Source organism: Musa acuminata, chromosome BXJ2-9 (assembly GCF_036884655.1).
Source record: "Musa acuminata AAA Group cultivar baxijiao chromosome BXJ2-9, Cavendish_Baxijiao_AAA, whole genome shotgun sequence".
Lineage (NCBI taxonomy): Eukaryota > Viridiplantae > Streptophyta > Magnoliopsida > Zingiberales > Musaceae > Musa > Musa acuminata.
This window is the reverse complement of record NC_088346.1, coordinates 11,996,406-12,018,661: the sequence shown is the minus strand read 5'-3', so window position 1 is coordinate 12,018,661 and position 22,256 is coordinate 11,996,406. Positions and strand designations below refer to the sequence as shown.

The 22,256-nt window shown below is 37.3% G+C and overlaps 3 protein-coding genes across 10 annotated transcripts; all 3 read left to right on the top strand.

Moving 5' to 3' along the window:
* Positions 1-552: 552 nt before the first annotated feature.
* Positions 553-13,995, top strand: LOC135586174 (uncharacterized). 8 transcript variants are annotated; one of them, XM_065125789.1, is made up of 11 exons: positions 554-726; positions 4,578-4,707; positions 6,629-6,918; positions 8,194-8,352; positions 9,042-9,167; positions 10,781-10,873; positions 10,962-11,105; positions 11,728-11,835; positions 13,305-13,356; positions 13,445-13,532; positions 13,649-13,729. In XM_065125789.1, the coding sequence occupies exons 3-10, from the start codon at positions 6,682-6,684 to the stop codon at positions 13,486-13,488; spliced, it is 963 nt and encodes a 320-aa protein (XP_064981861.1). In that variant the 5' UTR covers positions 554-726; positions 4,578-4,707; positions 6,629-6,681; the 3' UTR covers positions 13,489-13,532; positions 13,649-13,729. The 8 variants fall into 8 exon arrangements, with proteins under 8 accessions (XP_064981858.1, XP_064981857.1, XP_064981855.1 ...); XM_065125788.1 differs by having other exon boundaries at positions 555-726; positions 13,445-13,729; XM_065125786.1 differs by lacking the exons at positions 13,305-13,356; positions 13,445-13,532 and having other exon boundaries at positions 553-726; positions 4,578-4,661; positions 13,649-13,995.
* Positions 13,996-14,864: 869 nt separating this feature from the next.
* Positions 14,865-16,428, top strand: LOC103998249 (ubiquitin-conjugating enzyme E2 19). Its single transcript, XM_009419672.3, has 6 exons — positions 14,865-15,083; positions 15,523-15,550; positions 15,639-15,866; positions 15,953-16,016; positions 16,105-16,164; positions 16,265-16,428. The coding sequence occupies exons 1-6, from the start codon at positions 14,947-14,949 to the stop codon at positions 16,303-16,305; spliced, it is 558 nt and encodes a 185-aa protein (XP_009417947.2). The 5' UTR covers positions 14,865-14,946; the 3' UTR covers positions 16,306-16,428.
* Positions 16,429-17,879: 1,451 nt separating this feature from the next.
* Positions 17,880-22,029, top strand: LOC135623166 (acyl carrier protein 2, mitochondrial-like). Its single transcript, XM_065125782.1, has 2 exons — positions 17,880-18,158; positions 21,562-22,029. Exons 1-2 carry the CDS (start codon positions 17,955-17,957, stop codon positions 21,736-21,738), a joined length of 381 nt encoding a protein of 126 aa, XP_064981854.1. The 5' UTR covers positions 17,880-17,954; the 3' UTR covers positions 21,739-22,029.
* Positions 22,030-22,256: the final 227 nt, after the last annotated feature.

The following is a 22,256-nucleotide window of genomic DNA, read 5'->3' as shown; positions in this document are numbered from 1 at the left end:
CCGAAGCCTCTCATGGTCTTTTAAGACCCACAAAAGAGAGAATAGGATAGAGAAAACGTCTCACTCGGGATCCACAAGTAAACATATCCGAAAACAAGAAAACGCTTCACTCGGGATTCACAAGCAAACATATCCAAAAACACTTCATAAACAATGTAAATTATAAATAAATTTTACAAGCTCTGAACAGTTACACAACAAAGGGTGAAATGGTCCATTACAGATTGAAAATCTCTCACACGTATCCACACGACATAACCTTTATTTACAAACCTAAAACGATCATCAACCTAACTATAATGGGATTGACTATTAAGCATTCGATCATCTCTCTATATATTATACAAAATGAATATATCAAAAGACATGGACATACATAAATTACATCAAATATTTGTTTTGAAGTTTGTTCGTGATGAACGGACGAAAAAAAGATACCGTTAGGTAGAGACTTACCTTATTCTAAATATATTATGTAGAAGCAGTAAGATGATACACAGACAACTAGAGGACAAAAACGATATTGTTTATAATTAGCTTTAAGTATAGGCGTCAGTCACAACACGGGTGGCGACTAGGGCAACTTGGAGGACTCTCTCCCTCCCCAGCTGCCATTCCTTGGTCGCCCCTTCTTAGTCCATCCTCGGAAGATTTGGCCTTGCGTTCGCCTTTACCTGAAGGGCGTCGAGATTGGTGGGGTTGGCTTCTGTTTGAGGCAGCGGGGAGGTATACATAGTTTATTCTTTTTCCGTCACTTGTCGTGGAATTTATTATTTCTGACCTTCCTTTTGCTGAAAAGGTTAATATCGTCCCACGATTGTCTGGCGGTTGAATGTGTGGGCTGTTTCCAGGAATTTTCCTTCGGCTCACAGTTTGTTTAGATTGAGATAGGATTCTTTTATTATACTTTTTGTTCGTTTCTGTTAGATCAAATTGGGGTGAGATTGATCATTAGGGAAATAGGAGATTGTGATTCTGTTTAGGCATTCATTCTTAGTCTTCTAAGCATTTCTAGCTTTTTTTTTAATCTGGTGTTGCCGTGTTTGACCAATCTGTTAGGAGTTGTGTTGACAAGATCAAGCAAGATGGATAGTTGCATGGTCTGAGTCCAGTTTGAGCATGGGGTGTCGTGCTCTGACAGTCTGAAGTTTAAGCAAAGAGAAACTGCAGAGAGAAGGATGGACTCCCAATCATTATTGAAACAGGAAACAGGGGTCCTCGGGTGGTTGCAGTTTAGATCGTGTCCTATCAATTTCTTCAAATGAAGGAAAAAAGCGTCCATGTGGAATGGATTTGCAGAAAACTTCTTCAGCTGAAAAAAAAAAAAATCAATATAATGCTGGGTATCAGTGAAGGCCACTGAAATGCAATTTGTTTATGGCCATGGCTTTAACGCATGAAAGAGTGTGCTGCTGCTGCTGCTGCTACTGCCTCTGCTGCAAATATTTCTGCTCTTTTGGCCATTTTTGAACGCTTTTTATAAACATGGATACTATTCTTGATCATCTGAAGAACATTGCTTGTTTAGTGTTCTTCTCAAAGTAACTAACCTACAATGGGCATCTGAGAGATCTTAGGATAACAATCAAATTTGGTATATTGTAGTGTTTATGATGTTTGTTGTTAAAATATTTTGTGACGTGTTGTCACGGACAAACTTCTAAACGGGATGTTTGATGTAATGCTTATGTATGTCCATGTATTTTGGTATGTTCATACTTTGCACAACATGTAGAGGGACGACCGAAGGTTTAATAGTCCCATTTTAGTTGGGTTTGATGGCCGCTTTAGGCTTTTAAATAAATGTTGTATCATGTGGACACTTGTGAGAGATTTTTAATCTGTAGTGGATCATTTTGACCCTTTGTTATGCAACTGTTCAGAGCTGGTAAAGTCTGTTTATAATTTGTATTGTCTATGAAGTGTTTCCTGGAATGTTTGCTTGTGGATCCCGAGTGAGGCGCTTTCTCTAACCCATTTTCTCTTTTGTAGGTCCTAAGGGACCATGGGAAGCTTCGGGGAGGCTGACCTTTGCGAACGAACACGCAAGGGTGCCGCACGACTTAGGCAAAACCAGTTAAGTCCGTGACAGATGGTATCAGGGCGGGACAAGCACTCATAGAAACATTTGACATGCAAACGTGGGAGACCTAGCGGGGCTGCCTTTAGGGCAGTCAGCACACGTACGACTGTTTCGGGAAAAACGGGCATGAAAATATAGGGAAAATGAGTCACTCAGAGGAGCGGGCATCTGAGAGTGTCATTCAGAGGAATGACCAACCCTTCGCGCAAGAGGCACCACGAGGACAAGCAAGCTGGGAAGAATGCAGAGCGCACAAAGGTTGGGATGGTTGAGTTTGAGCTACGGCTCAACGTTAACTATACTTGATGGTGCTCAAGGCAAGCGAGGCGCTTGGTAAAGGATGAGACCATGCAAGGTGGAATGAGTTGCTCAACGACCGAAAGAGTTGTGCAAAGCTCACAGAGGTGAGGGAAATTGCTAACTCAAAGAATTCGGTACTCATGCACGGGCTTGTATGCGGACGATAGAATGTTCGTGGTCATCCCAAGGCGATCGAAACTCGGCACCATGGAGCATTGAAACTTTCTCTTCGGCATGTGAAGGATACGTCCATATGAGGCTGAAGTGTGCAACGAGTTCAACATGTTGCTAGGCCTTGAGTGGTGCAGTGGAGGCTGTATTAACGTGGAGTCGCAATCTAGCAAGTGCGTTTGCAGGAGGCAGAACAATGCGCAGTTTGTTCAGCAAATCAGAGTAGTCCAAGAGGATGGTGATCTCCAAAACGAAGAAAGATGTTGCTCCAACGAGATAGATATCCAAGAGGAATAGGTCCCGGTTCTCCAGAGGGAGAATCATGTGCAACAGACTGCACATGTTGAGGAGGAGTATCTCAAAAACAACTTCACTAAGCTCAATGGATCGAGCCAGCGGCGAGGAGTCATCGCATGATCTCGCTTAAGAGAATGCATTGGTGGATGCATTGTGAGATCAAGTGGGGGAGCAACCCAAAGCAACACAAATGAAGACACACTTGGAGTTGATATAGAGATCGGACTCAAGGGAGGGTTGACCCGTGGAATGGTGGGCGCGAGGGCCACCATCAACTCAATGCAAAACGAGGAGCGGAGCAACTTGGGTGTAACTTGGCGAAGTACCCAAGCTGCATGAAGGGAGCCAACATAGAAGATGACACATGGAGCGGAGGCACAAAGCTTTTCTTGGACAGAGGTCAAGGACATGAACTCTTGCAAAGGCAATAGTAGGATCATATTGTTCCATGGGTCCTTCATTCTAACGAAGCGGACTCATCTTGCATGGTGCCAAAGACGAAGGGAGCTTCTGGGCACATGCACCTTATCTCGGAGAAGCATTTGACGGAGGAACTAAGGCAACTTAACTTGCGAATGCAAAGTTGGGTTCAAAAGGCCTTGGCACAGGGCAAGAGGACGCAGAGGCGGGTACTCTTGAAGAATATGCCACAGTGTTGCTATTCAAGTTGCCATGAAGGAAGCGGTGCGCAGCGGAGATTGTGTTGGTAGGGGCAGAGGCCAGGATCCAAACAATGGTGCACCACTTTCAACGAAGTCGATGGACTTCGGGAGCTACTAGGCGACGGACTGTCCTAGAGCGGTGCTTCATCTAGGTGTGACCCAAGAGCAGGTGGATGAAGGTCGATTGCCAAAGGAGCGAACAAAATCGAAGGTGAAAGAGACCCTGCGATGTATTGGCAGAGGCCACACATGGAGGGATCACAATTCAAGTTCATCCCGTAAGGATCACAATTTCTGTTTATTTTTTTCTTAACTTTGAAGCGCGCCTCCTGGAAGTGAAGCGAGGCGCTTGGGCCTCGCCTCGCCAAGCCCAAGCGCCTAGGCGAGCACCCGAGCGTCTTTTTAAATCGCTGGTTAAAGCTCCAACAAGCATCCACCCAGTTCAAATAACATGAGGCATTTGAGAGATTGACGCATAGTAAGGATGGTCTTTTCCTTCATTTGGAGGATCCGTAGGAACCAACATGGATCAACACAACTCAGCCAACCTCACACTAGAGTTACAATCATTAGCGAGTTGAAGCAGCATAGCGGATCAAAGGTTCGACTACTCAAAAACAAAGCTGGGAGCCAAGAGGCGCATTGCAGCTGTAGCAGAAGATTAAAGACTTGGCAAATGCGAGTAGTTGCAGTGTCGACAAAGCCTTCGACGAGGATGTCACGGACAAACTTCTAAACGGGATATTTGATGTAATGCTTATGTATGTCCGTGTTTTTTGGTATGTTCATGTTTTACACAGCATGTAGAGGGATGATTGAATGTTTAATAGTCTCATTTTAGTTGGGTTTAGTGGCCGCTTTAGGCTTGTAAATAAATATTGTGTCATGTGGACACTTGTGAGAGATTTTCGGTCTGTAGTGGACCATTTTGACCCTTTGTTGTGCAAGTGTTTAGAGTTGGTAAAGTCTGTTTATAATTTGCATTGTCTATAAAGTGTTTCCTAGAATGTTTGCTTGTGGATCCCGAGTGAGGCGCTTTCTCTAACTCGTTTTCTCTTTTGTAGATCCTAAGGGACTATGGGAGACTTCGGGGAGGTTGATCTTTGCGGACGGACATGCAAGGGTGCTGCATGACTTAGGAAAAACTAGCTAAGTCTGTGACAGTGTGGAGATCGTTGTTAATAATAATGTGTGGTGTGTGCATCATGATATCAAACAAACTCGGTTTTGGAGCCAATCAACAATTTTCAGATCCCTTTTTTAGTATTTGTTTGGATCTAGGAAAAATTATTGTTTTACAACAATCGGTTCGTTGTTTGGATCACTTCCTAGGCTTTACACAAATCTTGCATTACTTAGGCTAAACTCTCTTGAACCACTATATAAATAATATATACACACATATATAAATGTAATTCTGATAAATGCATGTTTCAATTTTATTATTATGTGTTATCTTATGTTGATTCAGCTAAGATTATTTATTATCTTCATTGTAAGAACTAAGGGATGCAAAAGGCTAATATTGTAAATATAAAATTATGACTCCATGTGTAGTTATGTGTTGAGATTTAGACATAATAACTAACTAAAATTATTATTATGGCTTCATTATGTGGTACATGTTCAAGAAACAACTAGGAAAACTCACAGTAATGAAGCCACAAAGTCAAAAAATATAGAGCCAAGTTTACCTAAAAACGCTTTATGTTCATTAACACCATGCCATTGTTCTTGTAGATCCTATTTCAAAGTTAAGAAAAAAATAAACAGAAATTTCTTGCTTTATGAGATTAAACTTTTAAAAAAATCATGTTAAGTTGCAAAGAAAGTGATTAGTGTACGCGTGAACCATTTTGTTCATTAAATTTAGGTTGTGAGGAGTAAATATTTGCTTTTGTTCCTCCTCATTCTAATATTCATCATCCAGTATTTCATCTGAGGATTCACTTTATTTTTCTGTTGCCTAGTGTATGATTGATTTCTGAAATTTGCAGAGCTGCAGCCAATCTCTTTGTACTTTGGTTCTCAGTTGTTTTATAGAAACAGCGCCATTAAATAGAATGTAATGTATTGTTTTTTCCTGATCTCAGTATGCTTGGAAATGACAATTTGTATTACTGTCTATATATGATCACAATTGACCTTCGATTCTCACATCTTGATTTGTTGTGGAGAAGGAGAGTAATATAGGATTGCAAGCAAAGATAAATGCTAAGGAATGGTAAATGCAGAGGTATGATGAAAAAATAACTACAAAGTCAACATTGTTTACCTTGGAACAATACTGGAAATAAAATTAGCATGTAGTAGATAAACTGTTAAGAATTATAAGAGAGTTTACGGTGATATCATGATAATAATGAAACTAGTACTAAGAGAAAGATATATAAATACTCGTCAAGCAAGATTAGCCACCATGTCTACTAAAAATTGTGGATGGATATCTTCAGAAATTACCAAAATATGTTAGTAATAGGAGACGATTTTGATGGCCAATACAAGTCGAGTGAGGAAATTATGAAATGGTATATGGAGACATAAACATGGGAAGAAATGATATGGCAGCTATCCCTTTAGACTTATTTCATCATATTATGTTATAGTTACCAAAGGTTGACAGAAATATAATAATCTAACAACGTGAAATTATTGTTGAAGAAAAGCAATATTGGAAATATATATGGTTTAGATCTTTAGTTATATAGAACAATCATGCAATTGCCAACTAGGATAAGTAGACTAGGATTAGAACATTGGAAAGTTATGTTACTGATAAGCTTGATTAGATAAAATAGATCTGTGTAATTCAGAGTATCTAACAAAATAACACGACAATTGGAAGTCCTAAGTTTATCTGGTCTGTTACATGAATCTTTTTCCACCATTAAGCTGTGCAACATCTATAGATTTCTTTCTTTTTTGTATAAAACTTATTTATTCCATCCTTTTCAAATGAGCCTTTAGGAAAATATTTTGCTTTCTATCATGCTGATGAAACTCAACATTATTAAAATGTACACACAAAACACAATTTGTTTGGTCAGCATTTATGATTGTTGTATAGCTTGCTTATATGTTGGTTCTAATAAATTTTCCCATTTAAAATATGTAGGAAACGCAATCCTTCTATGAACTGAACAACCAATCATAACAGGTTATGTCATCATGAGTTCATTGTCTGGCTGGAAAGCTGGAACTAAATTGCTCAGAATAAATTTCAAGTCAACTGGACAATATTTCCGCTTCTTCTCTACTGGGCATGCACATTCTTCGCCATCTCTGAAAGTAAATCACCAAGAATTGATCGAGGTAAAAGGCGATGCTTTGTATGATGTTAGGAAAGGGAATCATGTTGGTCCCTACCTGAGTTTAAGTGACTGTCAATCTCAAGTTAGCTCCTTGGTAATATGCATAGCTATGTGAATTTCTTTTTCTTTAAAATAAGTTATTCAAGTCAACTCATTACCACTGTCTATATAGGAATCTTTTCTTGGATATCTTCTAATGATGTATCTTCAACTTATCTACAACTTTCATATTCTTGTGGTGACATTATTTCTGATAGGTGTTTGAGATGAATCACTGCATTTATGATGCTAGAGTGATCAGCCCATTTAAGGAGGAATCATTCTTCTTTGCCCCTCTAATTGACCAGTGCATTTCAAAGTTGACAAAATCTTGCTGCAATGTCTTTGCTGACTTCTTCATTCTCATTGTTTGGCTTTTTTTTTCTCAAATCCTGTCTAGAATTTTCCACCTAATCTTGTTTTTTTGCTTTTATGTTTTTTAAAATGATTTAAATTGCTTTATGGCTGTGGTTTCTGCCTTATATATATGGCTCTAAATTGGCTGATAAGACCCTAGGGTTTTATCATAGAAGAAAGAAGAGAAAATGGATGATCACTTCGAGGGGATTGGCCTATTGGGGTTAGTCAAAAGACTAAATAATATTTCATTGTCTGTCGAAAAGAAACGGTTACATCACTATTTATAGAGTTCCACCTAGAGTTCACCAAGACTTGGATTCTTAATAATAAATAAATATTAAATAAGTTTCTATCCGACTCTAACTGAATTAAATAGACTCAATAAATATTATTCAAAAGCTCAGAAAATAAAAACATTTTAACATTGGCCTGATCTTTACTCATTTTGGACCAATGTTCTAGCTTGTAAAAAATATATTATCCAACATTGAGAGCTTGTAAATATTGTTTTGATGATTTGTTTTTGCACGTTTGCATTTTATTATGTTATAAAAGTAAAATCAGATTTTTAAATTGTGATTGAAGTTATGCTCAACTAGGTAATTACGTGCATATTAAATTCTAATGTTGTAATCACCAACATTGTTTGATGGAGGTTCTTCTTTCTTTCTTTGTATCAATGAAGACCAATTACATATAAGATGCTGTACATCTTTATGAAGCTTTTGTACAAAAATTGTTCTATGTGGACATGGATGTATGTTGCTCTGTTCAAGTGGTTTCATGTGCTTATTGACATGTATTCTTTGTTTAAATGGTTTATCAAGTTCTCTTTCTCGAGTGATGCTTGTTTGCTATTAAGTTACAATGCCAGATAACTGTTACCTATGTATCAATTCATGCTGCATTCTAAACAATAGTAACCTGGGTTTCCTGTTATGCTATGATGCATGATTGACCTCTCTGGCAGATAAGTGATCCTCCTGTTATTGGATACCAAGGTTATTCACTTGAGAAAGAAGCAGAGACATATTTTGCTTCCTGTGGATTAAAGAATGCTCTATATTTATTGAATGCAAAGGATTTAAAAGAGGATCTCTTTGGAATCCTAGTTCCTTGTCCTTTTCAGGTACTATATAATTTACCTACATTGGTTGTATTGTAATGCAGCTTACATATTAAGAAATGCTTTCATTTTCTCAAAATGGAGGAGAGGTTTAGAATTCATTGCAATGCTTTATATCAATAGGATTACAAGTGCATTACATCTTTATTAGCTGTTTCTCTAACGAGAAGTTAGTTACTAGGACTTGATATCTGAATGAGTCAAGTGAAAAGTTGTTTAAAGATATACAAAAGGAGTTGAAACTTGCTGCAGTTTTTTCTCTGGTATGCAGGTCCATCTCTCCAGGTGCTCACTAAGCAAATTCTAAATTTGCCATTAAAATTTTTTAACTAAACTGGATGGCTGTGTGAAGAAGTTTAGCTGCTTCCGTGTCCCATTATCCTTCCTGTTTGTTGTTCTAATGCATGTTTCCCATATCAGTGTTCTATTTGTTGGCATTATTAATGCAGGGCAGCCTGCTGGAATGGCACATGAACCTGTGCTAAGCCATGCTGCCACATGGCTACTCTGGTGTAGCATAGACACTGGATATTAAAAGTAATAACAGTAAAAAATATAATGTGGCTCACCTTTCATAAGACAAGCACCATGTTGAGATCATACTTCCTTTTTTTTCCTTCTGAGGTTACTGGATCATCCATTTGTGTATTCTTTTTTCCAAGTTCTATTTGGGTATTTTTGTTGTCATGCAGGAACCTACTGTAGCTAGTCCTATCGCAGATTTGCCTGAAAAGATTAGTGTTACCACAGATGAACCAGTGAAGGAACATCTCAAATTGGAGTATTCCAGCCAACAAAAACAACCATCTGATAATTCTGTGAGTTTTTTTTTTGTAAGGATGCTTAAAGCATGTTGTTCTGTCACAATGTGCTTGGAAGGGCCTCTCTTTCATTACTTGCCATGTCATTCTTTTACTGATGGATGAAAAGTTATTTCTGCTTACATGTTCTTCTCCATAACTTTGTCATTCTTATTACAGATATATGCTCATTGAATGGATATGTAATAGATATTCTAAAGGTGATTTCCCAGAAAAAGCTCTAAGTTTTGGTTTTTCTTGGGTGGGCCTTCTCATTTCCAAAATTCATAAAGATATCTCAACTTTTCAAAATGACAAAAATAATCTCATTGACAGCTAAGCTACTTTAATTTTTGAAATTACCACTGAAACATAGCTAAGACTGAACCAGCCAAACAGTTTGGTATAATACTTGTATAAAGTTTTTGAATAGTGTTCCTTATTACAGTGTTTCTGAACACTATAACCTTATTTTAATTAATTAGAAATCCCATCAATCTTTATTATCAACCCTATTGTAGGTTTCAAGGGATTTATTTGAGAGTTTTAAATTGGTTTTTGATTATATCACTGAACCAAAATAGTGTAATTCTATTAAAAAACAATGTAAATAAGTTTCAATTAATTGAAATTTTCACTATCGATGTCCATCAACCTTGTTATAGGTTTTGAAGTATTGTAAAATAATTTGTATGAGAAATTGAATGGTTTTAGATGAAAATTATATTCCAAGATAATGCATGATAAAAATTCTGAAATTTACATTTTATCTCAAATTTAGGTCTAAATATTTAAGAAATCTTATAATATTTGTGATTGTGAAGGAATGACAATAAAAAAAAGGATGAGACATTTTCTAATTACAATGTTTTTAAATGAAGATACATTGTTTTTTTTTTTTGTTCAGTATTCAAAAACACTATAAACGGTTCTGCATAATACTGGATTGTTTCAGCCAAAAGTTCAGTTTGGTCCGAATTAGGTCTTGGCAGCAATTTTTCTTTTTATAATAAGGATATTATAATCTTTTTATAAAGAAAATATGCCCTCTTTGAGAAATATAAAATGGGATGTGCGGTCCCGGAAAATCCAAAAGTTGGGGCTTTTCTCAGGAAATCGCCCGTATTTTAACTCATCTTCGATTTTATAACTTGAAATGGCATTTGAACATAAAGACTTCCTCTGTTTGATAATGTTGTGTGGAATACATTATTAAGGTCTAGCAAACAAACAAAAACTAGATTGAATACACGGCGGTGTGCATGGTTCTTCGACTCAATTTAAGTTTGTGAAGGATATGCCCTCATATTCTTTTATTACTGTTTCAAACCAAAGTTAGGTCTAAATTTGAAGGAAGACTTGAACTATTTGTGTAGTAATGGTGCTCTCACTCATTCCTACATGTCTTAAGATGATGCCACGTGTTCTTGGAGAATAATGGAGCATCATATGCTAACTAATGCAACCATTTTATTGTCATGTCACTATGCACAATAAATTTAATTTTTCTCATGGTTATCTATTTATATGTTATGGCGGTCATTTTCTAGAGCTTCCAAGTTTAATTACTTCTCTTTCTGTCTTTTCATGTATCATCCAGTAACAGATCAATTTCATCTATTTGTCTACAGATGTCATGTACTCTTGAATTTGATGGGGCCCCAGCAGGAAAAGCTAGTAAAGGTGGTGCTGGTGTAATCCTTCGAACTGAAGATGGAAGTGTGGTAAATATAGATCATCCTCTTAACTTTGTCTTATATTTTAGATGATTTTGTTTTGTATTATATATATTTTTTTAATGTCTGAAAATAGATTTCTCGACTCCGTGAAGGCTTGGGTGCTGTGACCAATGACACTGCTGACTACAGGGCATTAATTTTAGGCCTGAGGCATGCTCTTAAAAAAGGATTTAAGCAAATTCATGTCCTAGGTGACTCTCAGCTTGTCTGTATGCAGGTTTGCAATTCAACATGTTATAGTATTTGACTATCTCTTCAACTGTTTTCTTACATTGGATGGATAGTCATCTGGCATGTTTTTCATTTTTGTAGATATTTACTTTCAGCTTCTCCATTCTCTCCTCCTTTCCTTTGTATGCATGTAAGAGAAGGATGGACTGATAGTTTGTATCCCCCTTTGTCAAATAGGGTTGACTACCTAACTAGAAAGTAGAAACATTGCTGATGTGGCATAAGTATCATATTTAACGGTTATATCTTCTAAAACACAAAAATATGAAAAAAAATTTTAAGTTAAGACTGCTGCAGTTAATTATAGATCTTCATGTCTAAGCATATTAATTTGAATTGCATCAAGGTTGGACCTTAGGTGGACTGCTGCAGTTAATGGAGATAAAGTCTAGAACAAGTAGTTTACAACTTCCACTATGCCTAAGCATTTAAACTTGTATTGCATTTGGATTGGATCTTACAACCATCCAGGGAATGACATTTTCTATGTGCAAGCATGCTATTAGCAGGCCATTCTGAATGAAACCATACATTTCTTTAGTTCAGTTTAATCTACCTGCAATCTCATCTTTAGTCTAACAACAATACTCCATGCTTCTCACAAACAGGTGCAAGGTTTGTCTAAAGCCAAGAACAAGAATCTTGTTGACTTGTGTGAGGAAGCCAAAGCACTCAAGGAGATGTTTGTATCATTTAGTATAAGCCACATTAAAAAGGTATGTAGAATATCTTTTATTCATATATATGTAGTATCATTTTGTATCATTTTGGCATATGACTGTAACGCATAGTTAGTAATCAAATCAGGAAGCAATTCGCCAAGTCTTGGGTCATTGAGTCGTCCGTCAAGTCGATCGATCAATTAGTCAGACTGCATGTTTAATTAATGAATATTTTAAATTATATAAAATAATTTAAAATTATATGCATTAAAACTCTAAAATACTAAAATTAATAAAAAAGAACAATCTTCAGCAAATGAAAATAAACCTTCAATTGTACAGAATATGACAAATAATAACATCAATCAACCAACACTATAAGTATAAACCTTTATCCAAATTAAATAACATGTGATAATATTTAAAAGTTAAGAAGTTAATATGTAATTCAGTTACTTGAGCAAGAATATTGATATAGATGTAACGTCCATGTATGATGAAAGTCAAAGTGAAAGTTCCATTAATAAAATGAAGCACAATAAAAGAGAACAACGAGAAGATCACCTTAGGAACAAGAGCGACACAAGAAGAGGAGCAGACCGTAGAGTACCAAAGGAGAAGAAAAAAATAGAAGATACAGAAAGAAGAAAAAAGAGGGTTTGGGAGAGAGGAGGTGAAGAGAAGACACGGAGAGGAGGGGTATAAAGAGAGAATGGTGGTGGAGGGAAATGAGGATACAATGGGGGAAGATGGCCGAAGGAAGAGAGAGGTTGGGGAGAAATGATCACATAAGGAAGATTGTCTTTTTCTCACCTTAATCCTTATTAAATTGCCGTGTCCTATAAAGCAAATAATAAGAAAGATTTAAGCTAAGAGTACTTACGTAATATTAGCTAAATTGCATATTTGGATCGGTTTTATGTAACCCAGCCGATTCCAACAACCAACCAGGCCAATTGTTTTATTTCGGTTTTTAACATAATTGATCCAATAAGTGAATCAGATCAGTTAATGATCCAATTCCAATTTTCTCAGTTCGACCATCTGGTTCAGTCAGGTTTTGTTAACTAAGCTATATATTGATACTATGAGAAAGGTGTCTCATGTTAGTTTTCTTTATCACCTTCCATTGGAGGAGAATGCCATTCTATTGACAATTTAAAGTCAAAGAAAGTTGCACACAAAACAATGCATGATAGTATGAAACAATGTAATATGCTTCATTCAAGCAACAATATCAATCTTTAAGTTAGTTTTATTTCTGATCTAGGAAGTGCCACGATTAGCTTATTATGTTCTCCGGTAGCATCACATCAAGCTTCTTTTCTGCAACCTCATGGATGAGAGTTTTGAGTTACAAAAACAGTACCTTGGTCAAATTGCATAAAGATACCGTTCCTAAATACCGTATCATTACATCATGCACTAGGCTATTTCTCCCTAAATTAAAACCGTCTCATATCATGCTTTCTTTTGTCATTGAATGTGTGTAATAAAATTGCCTTTCTTTATTACTGGTGAAGGCAATGAATTCTGATGCTGGTTCCCAGGCAGCTTTAGCTATAGATCTTCCAGGTCTGGAAGCGAGTCAAGATTTTGTTTATGTTTTTCAAAATAAAGTTCTCTGGGGTTAAAAGCATTGACATGATTGATCATCCTGCAGTTGGTGAAGTCCTTGAGGAGTCTAGTGAGACTCGCTTATCATGATGCTCTAAGGACAGTTGTTTCTTCGAGTGCTCCCTTCAGTGGATGTAGAAAAACATCACAGCTACACATTCTTGCTTGATATGCTGTTCATTAGTCACTCGATTTTGTTTATGTGCAATATTGTAGAGATGAGTGAATACTCACTTTTTTTTATTGCTAGATGATATGTCGTAGAACGAGAAAAAGAAGTGAAACGTTCTACTTTCAACTGTTGAAGATGAAGATGGGACAATTATGCTGCTGCTGTGGCTGCCTTCGGTTTAGTCACACTCTTCTCTTCTCTTTCTCTTTGAGTATTAATGTAATTTGGCCTATGGGTTGGTCCGACGCCGAGAAGGTAAACTAGTATTCTCTTTCTCTTCTCTTGCCTCCTTCCTCTTGCTTTTACGGAGGGTCTTAATCTTTCTATCAGGTGGACTTCACCACTTTAACATTACTGCCTCACTATTTGGATGCTGTTAGTTCTGTAAGTTTTGAGGTAAAATGGAAATACACTCATTTTGTGTCCTTACACTCATAGATGATGGCTGTTACACTCATTTTCAAGATCATGTTGAGAAGATTTCAAATTTGGGTATTAATGTTTTGAATTCACAGACAAAAAAATATTGATTCACTATTTGTATGAAATCAGGGATATTTATTTTTCGAATTTGACTTATTTTTAGTATTATTTTGAAAAAGTGTAACAATATTCATTTACATGTGTGACAATGTTCAAATAGTGAATCAATAATGATTTATTGAAGATATTTATATTTAAATTTGGCATGTTTTTATCATGAACATGAAAGACAAGTCTAATAACGGCATAAGTATTATCAATTTTATCTTAGACTTTTACTCTATACTTATCTTCAATTTGGAATATTTCATTATGATTTTGAAAGCTCTTATGTTGGTGTTCATATATGAATATAATGATATAAATCCATATTATCTCAAACTTTTACTATAGAAAGGCAATAACATCCAAATAGTGAATCAATAAACTTTTTTCTATTTTTTATGAAAATTTAGAGAATAATTATATTTAAATGTAACACATTTTCAGTATGATTTTGAAAACGGGAGCAATAACATTTTTCATGAGCATTACGAGAGGAAAGCAAAGGAAGTTGATGGGTTGATCTCAAGTAAAGAGTTAACATCATTTGTGAAGAGAAAGAGAAGTGGGTGAGAATAATGAAAGAAGCCGAAGATGAGAATTATTCTCAAAGAAAAAGTCTTAAATGCTAATATTCTTTAGAGAACATTTTTAATCTAAAGAACTAGCCGTTGGTGAAGGGGAATCAGGCAACGGTCAAAATGGAGGACCGACGGCTCTCTCGCCCAATCCCTCCCCTCTTTAAATCCACCCACCTCCTCTTCGCCTCTCTCTCTGTCTCTCTCTCTCTCTCGCACTCTGTGATCCGATACAAAGCGAGGAAGGCAGGAAGAGAAGGGAGGACAGCCAAAATGACGAGGAGAGAGAACCCCGACGTCCACGACAACATCCCCACTACCACCCCCGCCGCCGCCGCCACTGCTCCCTCGGCTGCCAAGCAGCCGGCTCCTGTCGCCAAGGGCCCCGACGGCCACTCTGTCCTGAAGAGGTCCTGCACTCTTCTCCTCCTCCTCTTTCTTGCTTGCTTGCTTTTCGCGGCTCTTCTTCTTCTTCTTCTTCTTCTTTCTGAAAGATCAAGAAACGAATTCTCCTTTTTCATCTTCATCTTTCCTTGTGTACTCTTGAGCTCTCCATTGTCCTTCCAATCTTGCTTCTTCTTGTGACTCATCTTGCACTATAGCCATCTGTTTTGCTCGATCGGAGGTAAAGATGTCATCTTTGACGACGACATCTGGTTCTGATCGCTCTTTGATCATTTAGGCTGCAGCAAATTTATCTCTCTGCCTCTCACCATCCTTCCTCTCTGTCTAATCCGCCGAAAGATCTCTTCTTTGAATTACGAGACCCGGTCTCTGCATGCTTTCTTTTCTTGTATCCTTTTAACTGCACTCTGACCTTGACTCTCTTGCTCTCTTTTCATCAAACAGATTGCAGTCGGAGCTCATGTCCTTGATGGTAAGCAAGAAGAAGATTACTCCTGGGATTCGTCAACTAACATGGCACGTCTTCTTGACGATCCCGTTTACTTGCTTGTGTTGTTCAGATGTGTGGGGATCCGGGGATATCAGCCTTTCCGGAGGGAGACAACATCTTTTGTTGGAAAGGGACCATTCATGGCAGCAAAGAGACAGCGTACCAAGGCATGGTCTACAAGCTCTCCTTCGCCTTCCCCACTGACTACCCGATGAAGCCTCCAAAGGTGAAGTTTGAGACCGCCTGCTTCCATCCCAACGTCGACGTCTACGGCAACATCTGCTTGGACATTCTTCAGGTACGCGGCAGATGGAAGTCCCCCCCATGTTTTCCTCCTCCTCTATGCAATCTGCATCAATTTCGATGGTTGTTTTGGATCATCAGGATAAATGGTCATCTGCGTATGATGTGAGAACCATTCTGCTGTCAATCCAGAGCCTTTTGGGAGGTAAGCACGAGATCCGATGGATACGATACACACAAGAGTTTTACTCCATTAGGATATGAGAGTGCTGATGTGATGATGATTGTTGCAGAACCCAACAATGAGTCGCCTCTCAACACCCAAGCAGCAGCACTTTGGGTGAATCAAGAGGGTGAGTGCATGACGCGATGATCATCCTCTCCTGCTTTGAGATCCAAGAAATCAATCCCTCGTTTGTGTTTCTGAATGCTGTGTCCCTGTTTCTAATGCAGAGTTCAGGAAGATGGTGGAGAAGCTGTGCAAGCCAACCTAGTTCATGCAATTTGTTGCAACTATGTATCAGTAGTCCCACGTTGGGGAGAGGACAGAGCACTCATGTTCCATTCATTCATTGTTTCACCTCTCTCTCTCTCTCTCTCTCTCTCTCTCTCTCTCTCATTACAGCAAAATAGTGGAACATTCACTTGATTTAAATGAATTTGTTTATCATATTTTGTCTGTTGCGGTAAACAACCTTGGGCCGTGGCCTCAGGGCTAACGCGGCTCGGTTCAAATCCGGATGACGGGGATCTTCCTGGGGCGTTCCTCGTGACTGCTGAGGTGGCCGCTCGCGGTCGTCCGATCGGGACGGGGTCGTTGTTTCCTCCGGGTGAGAACTCCTTGCCTGTATGTTCGGTGGAGACCGTCGGCTTTACACCTGCATAAAGGTCGGGTCGGGGTGCTCGGGCCTACCCCTCCGACGATCAAGTTAGTTGATGTGAGGGGGATTTCAGATGAAGAAGTCTCTTTGGTGTGTCTCCCCCATTTCCTGTTCAGAATGTGAGGGTATTTATAGGGAAGCTTACTGTTTCCTGATGTGTCCGCTTGCAAGGAGCAGGCTGGTAGCGTCTGACATTGGTGTTGACGTGACTTAAAACCGAGCCTGACCAGGTGTTATTGCGTCGAGCGAGGCGTGAGGCGTCATCTGACGTCAACCGAGTCTTATCATAATTACTATCCTCATATGACGTCATCTGACCAGGTGTTGTCGCATCGATCGAGACGTGATGTGTTATCTGACGTCAACCGAGTCTTCTCATAATTACTATCCTCATCTGACATCATCTGACCAAGTGCTATCGCGTCGATCATGGTCCATTTGCATGTTTATCTAAATGAGCTAATAATATTTATATTATTCTGAATTGCTCTAAAATGGTGTGCTAAGGAGAGTTGCTTCCCACCTGCTAAGGGTTGGGGTGTTCAGATCCAACTAAAAACTCAACTTATTATTTAAATTATATATATATATATATATATATATAATAAATTGATTCGATCCAATAAATCGATTGAACCTGATAACAATCTTGATCTAATTTCATCAACACAATAATATTTATAAAATTGAGCCTATATCATATGTTACGTCTGATTTGATTATCAATTTATGGAATTCAAGTATCCAAAAAAATTTTATAAAATCGATTTGATCTGAATATCTCCGACTAGAATCATTTATAATTTTTAAAAATTAAATTATTGGTTTCAATTTGATTTTATTTTTTTTATTCGGAGGAAGACCAGAATAGAGTTGATGGATTGGTATTTTGTACTATTAATAAATACTTTGTCTAAATTTAAAAAAAATTGTACTATTATCAAGTTTTAAAAAATTTTAAGAATTTTAAATTTTCATGGTAATATAATAATAAATTTACACGCTATGTATGTATGCATGGGATTATTCTTTTCTATAATTTTGTTTTTATAGTTATGACTTAGAAAATGTCCTCAACTTTTGTACATATATTAGTAACGAAATTATAACGGCTGTTACAACGAGAAACAACGGATTGTAACAGTCGTGATGATTGCTATATCCGAAAACGATATGTATCATCTCCACCAGTCTGTTTTGCCACTTTGGCTTCCATCTCAAGTCTGGTTCGAGGTTGTCGTCTTGCTTCTCCGACGGCGACGATGGCGGCGATGAGAGGCGCTCTTCTGAGGCACCTGAGGGTGAGGGTGGATTCTCAGGCGGCGCCGGTGGCGGCCTTCTCCTTCGCCGGCCTCATCCGCCGCCGCTTTTCCGACGAAGCGATGGGATCCTTCCTAGACAAGTCTGACGTCGCCGATCGGATCATCACCGTCGTCAAGAACTTCCCGAAGGTCGATCCCTCCAAGGTACCGTGCCATATCACCGTTCTTCCCAAGTTCGATATAAACCCTAGGGTTTAATTTCTGGTTAGCAGCTTTTTTTGTCGCGACGAATACTGTTGAGCTGTACGTTTAGTTTGGCGTATGGGATGGAGCTTGAATCCGGTGATATTTGAGTGAGAATTCTCTTTGTGGCTGATCTTTGCTCGTAGCCCCTTTCAGATCTTGTAGTGATATTCTGCTCTGAAAGGGCTTCACTTTCCGCTGCAATCTGATTTGGGTGGAGGTTTTCTGCAACCAAAGCCCTCGTCTTGCTGTCCTTATCTTCATTCAGAACTCGCTCTGGTTTATAAAATATAAATGTTCGATTGTTGCCTTATATTTCAGCAGCAATAGATTCTGATTTATTAACACAAGTGTAGTATCTCACATAAGGTATGTCTCCACTCATCTTGGAGCTAGGATATAGTTGGTGTAATCGGGGAATAACATATATTTATGTTGCTAAGTAGCAGGCTTTCATGTGGAACGTTTGGTACTTATTTTTTATTGATCTCTCCTATCTTGTGATAAGAAAGTTACTAGTAATTATGGAAGAAATAAATGTGGAACATAAATATTTGTAACATATTATTTATGTTGTTAAATGTTCTGTAGCTGCCAAAACCATCTTAAGCTTAGGCAATTAGATACATTTGACAGTGATGAAAGTTTAAAACATGATGATGTCACTGTAGAAGGTATTAGCTTGGATGCTCAAACTACACAATGTTTTGGGCTTGAGTTGTCCGGCCAGTTTACACTTGAGGTGAGTGTTAGGATTGATTAAAAACCTTGTTGTATCTGTTTTCTTAAACTTCTAGATAAAAAGGGAGAGGTTAAGAATTATCTTGTGTTTTGAGTTTCCATGTATATAGAAGTTTGGCATGTTGGATCATGCCGCTTCTATCAGCTCAACCATATTTAAATTTTGATATGGGAAGAATGCTTCATGTAAACAAATAATTTATATTGGCAATCATTGATATGTTTGTATCTATCTGCATGGCATAAGATAGCACCTAAGAGGTGCACATCTGGATTTATTTAGATCTGTTCTTTTTCTATCTACATGCCACAAGGGAACCACGTAAATGCCATGTGGACTTCTCAACTTACAAGTAGACCCTATGCGCCAAAATTTCAAAGCACCTGTGTATATCTCTATTGGCCCTCAATGTATAATGTTCTTGTTATTAACTTACAAAATCTGCCATTATATATACATATATATATATATATATATATATATATATATATATATATATATACATACATACATGTACATGTACATGTACGTGTACAGGTATATATACATGTATTTGTATTGCATAAATCTTTGAATTACCTGAAGATCTTTGTTCAACATGTAAATTTGGCTTGTGCGATGACACGATGCTTCTGACTGTGTTTCTGTGTGAACAGAAACTTAAATATTGAATAGTAGGAAAACCAAGGTTTAATATTATTAGCACCTTCTACTAATTTGTGCAAATTAAATTCTCAATCAATATGACTTGTTAAATGGATATTTGATTGTCAAAATATATGCATGTGTATTCTAGTTAAGTATCAGTTCCTTGTTTGCCTTTTGGTTTGGAGACAGTATTATAAAGCATTGAGATCGAGATTTGTTTGTAGAATTTCTCAGTCATTTTAAGCATCTTACTCTACCAAATATACAGGATAGTGAAGGAATGGGCCTGACAAACTCTAGGCTTTTACATTGTATACAGTGTTATAGATGAACCGACTTTTAGTATTTTAAGTCCTGCTGTGTACAATCTGAATGTGTTGTATTAGTTGCAAATAAATGTAGTAGTTTTAGCTTCAGCCTTTGTTCATAATGATCTAACATTTCCAGGATAAGATGTAATGCTTAGTATGGCCACAGTTGGACTGGCCTAGTATCACAGAGTTCATTTGTGCTATGCTTAAGATTTATGTCATGGTATCTCCATATTATGTTTTCTTTACCACATCTCTAGTAACAAAAAGCTGGAGAATATTATCATGCAGGATGGATAAAGTGAATAACAAGAAAATTGCAAGAAAGCTTTTTGATATGGTACCTTAAATGACTCGAATGGAAATTTCTTGTGCAGAACTTGCTTTGTTAATGTGTTACATCAAATGAGCTTGTAAGGAAAACTTTTGTGAAGAACTTGCTTGTACCTTTCTGAATATCCACTTTATTGACAGTCATAGGTTTACATTTGTAGGTAGCCTGGTGGTATGATTTCCCACAAGCAACATGAGAATTTCTGTACAAATCCTTCTCAGATCTCTTGCTGGAACGTTAGGAATGGTGGCTTACCCACTCAAATTCTGATATTTTATGTTCTTGAGTGTAGAAAACAACATTAGTTCAACTTACTATAACAAAATTTAAAGAAGATGTGAGAAGCACTGCCGAGAGAAAAAGAGAAAACAAAGCTTAGATAAGTAAAACGGTAACATCAGGAAAAAAAAGGTATTATTTTTGTGTCCATAGAAGTTCTGAAAGATCATGCCCCTAATCATATTTTAATAGGACTTGTTAACTAAAGCGACATTTTAGATGAAACTACAGTGGAACAGAACCTTACAAATTTTACATCTAATAGAAACCAAATTTGAGGTGCTGGTGAGCAATTTGTTTTTGAGGTACTCCATCACTTCTTTCTTCTAACAAAACTTTGATGTGCATACCACTTTTAAGTTGTACTCTTTTTTGTATGCCTCAAAATTTTTTTATTGGTCATTTTTGTAATTAATGACACCTTCTTGAATGCTTCCAAATTTTTTATTGTCATTTTTGTAATTAATCCTACCTTCATTATTTGCTAAATAACATTTAATATAACTGCAGAAAGGAAAGGTGAAAATTGACTGATTTCTGTAGCGTGAGCAACTTTCCTGTCCTTAAGAAAATCAAGAACAGTGGATATGTTTGCAAACTCACTGTAACACCTAGTTCTATGTAAGTTCTTTGATTGGGGTGGGGGAAAATAATCTAAAATTTGCTTTCTTATATGGTGTCAATTTTAATGAATTATGGTAGTTCATTTAATATGATAAGTAGTTTTCAAGCAACTGACCATGGTTCAAACTGGAACTAGATGGGCAATTGACCATAGTTCGGAACCAGAAAATATGAAAGTGTTTACTCATCTCATGTGGCATTCGCTCCAACTGATCTAGTCATTTCTTATTTTATTTAACTTATTCCATTTCCTTATGACATCACTCATTGAGCCATTTCCTTACCCATTATAATTCTGTGCTGTTGGCATTCTGGCCGAGGGTGTTTTGAGAACCTTCATATTTTTGTTCCATGTGAATTTGTATGTGAGGGTACCAGTGTAGAAAGATCCTTTGCTAATCTTGTCTTATATGCTGGTCTCTGTAGGTCACACCAAATTCTCATTTTCACAAGGATCTTGGTCTCGACAGCTTGGACACCGTAGAGGTTGTGATGGCACTGGAAGAAGAGTTTGGGTTTGAGATCCCTGATAATGAAGCAGACAAGATTGACGCAATCAATGTTGCTGTCGACTTCATTGCCTCACACCCCCAAGCAAAATGAGATTTCTACCGATGGGGCATGCTGACTGTTCTCTTCGTAAGATTCTTCATGAGACCATCTTTGTCTGTCTTAATGACTCGAGTAATCTGGAAGTTGGTTCCATCACATGATGATCACAAGGGTGCTTTGTTTTGAAATAATTTGGTACTCCTGACCTTCCACAGTGGGCTCTTTCCTCTTAAGATGTCTCACATGCTGGCGATGATTTGCTTTTGTTATGTTTTTTTTTTTTCCTTTTTCACTCATTCGTTCGTTATACAAGTATTGCATTATCATGTGCATTGACATTTATATCTGGATTTCAAACTGAATGCTTCTTTTGATACAAACGTGTAATCATGTTTATTAGGGATATATTATTAGGTTAAGTTCTATTTTAGTTTCATGAACCATTTAAGTGATTTATTCATGTATAAAATAATTTTTATATTTTTAAATTAATATTAGGATATGTAATTTAAGTTTTAAAAAAGATTAAAGTCCATTGGTTATGGATTAATTTTTATGATTTATTCATG

Excerpts from the sequence above, each read along its gene's own strand:
- LOC103998249 (XM_009419672.3), top strand. The coding sequence starts at position 14,947 with ATGACGAGGAGAGAGAACCCCGACGTCCACGACAACATCCCCACTACC. Across the intron at positions 15,084-15,522 it reads GGCCACTCTGTCCTGAAGAG|ATTGCAGTCGGAGCTCATGT; the intron begins GTCCTGCACTCT and ends TTCATCAAACAG. Across the intron at positions 15,551-15,638 it reads CGGAGCTCATGTCCTTGATG|ATGTGTGGGGATCCGGGGAT; the intron begins GTAAGCAAGAAG and ends TGTGTTGTTCAG.
- LOC135623166 (XM_065125782.1), top strand. The coding sequence starts at position 17,955 with ATGGCGGCGATGAGAGGCGCTCTTCTGAGGCACCTGAGGGTGAGGGTG. Across the intron at positions 18,159-21,561 it reads CGAAGGTCGATCCCTCCAAG|GTCACACCAAATTCTCATTT; the intron begins GTACCGTGCCAT and ends TGGTCTCTGTAG.
- LOC135586174 (XM_065125786.1), top strand. The coding sequence starts at position 6,682 with ATGAGTTCATTGTCTGGCTGGAAAGCTGGAACTAAATTGCTCAGAATA. Across the intron at positions 10,874-10,961 it reads GAACTGAAGATGGAAGTGTG|ATTTCTCGACTCCGTGAAGG; the intron begins GTAAATATAGAT and ends GTCTGAAAATAG. Across the intron at positions 11,106-11,727 it reads CTCAGCTTGTCTGTATGCAG|GTGCAAGGTTTGTCTAAAGC; the intron begins GTTTGCAATTCA and ends TCTCACAAACAG.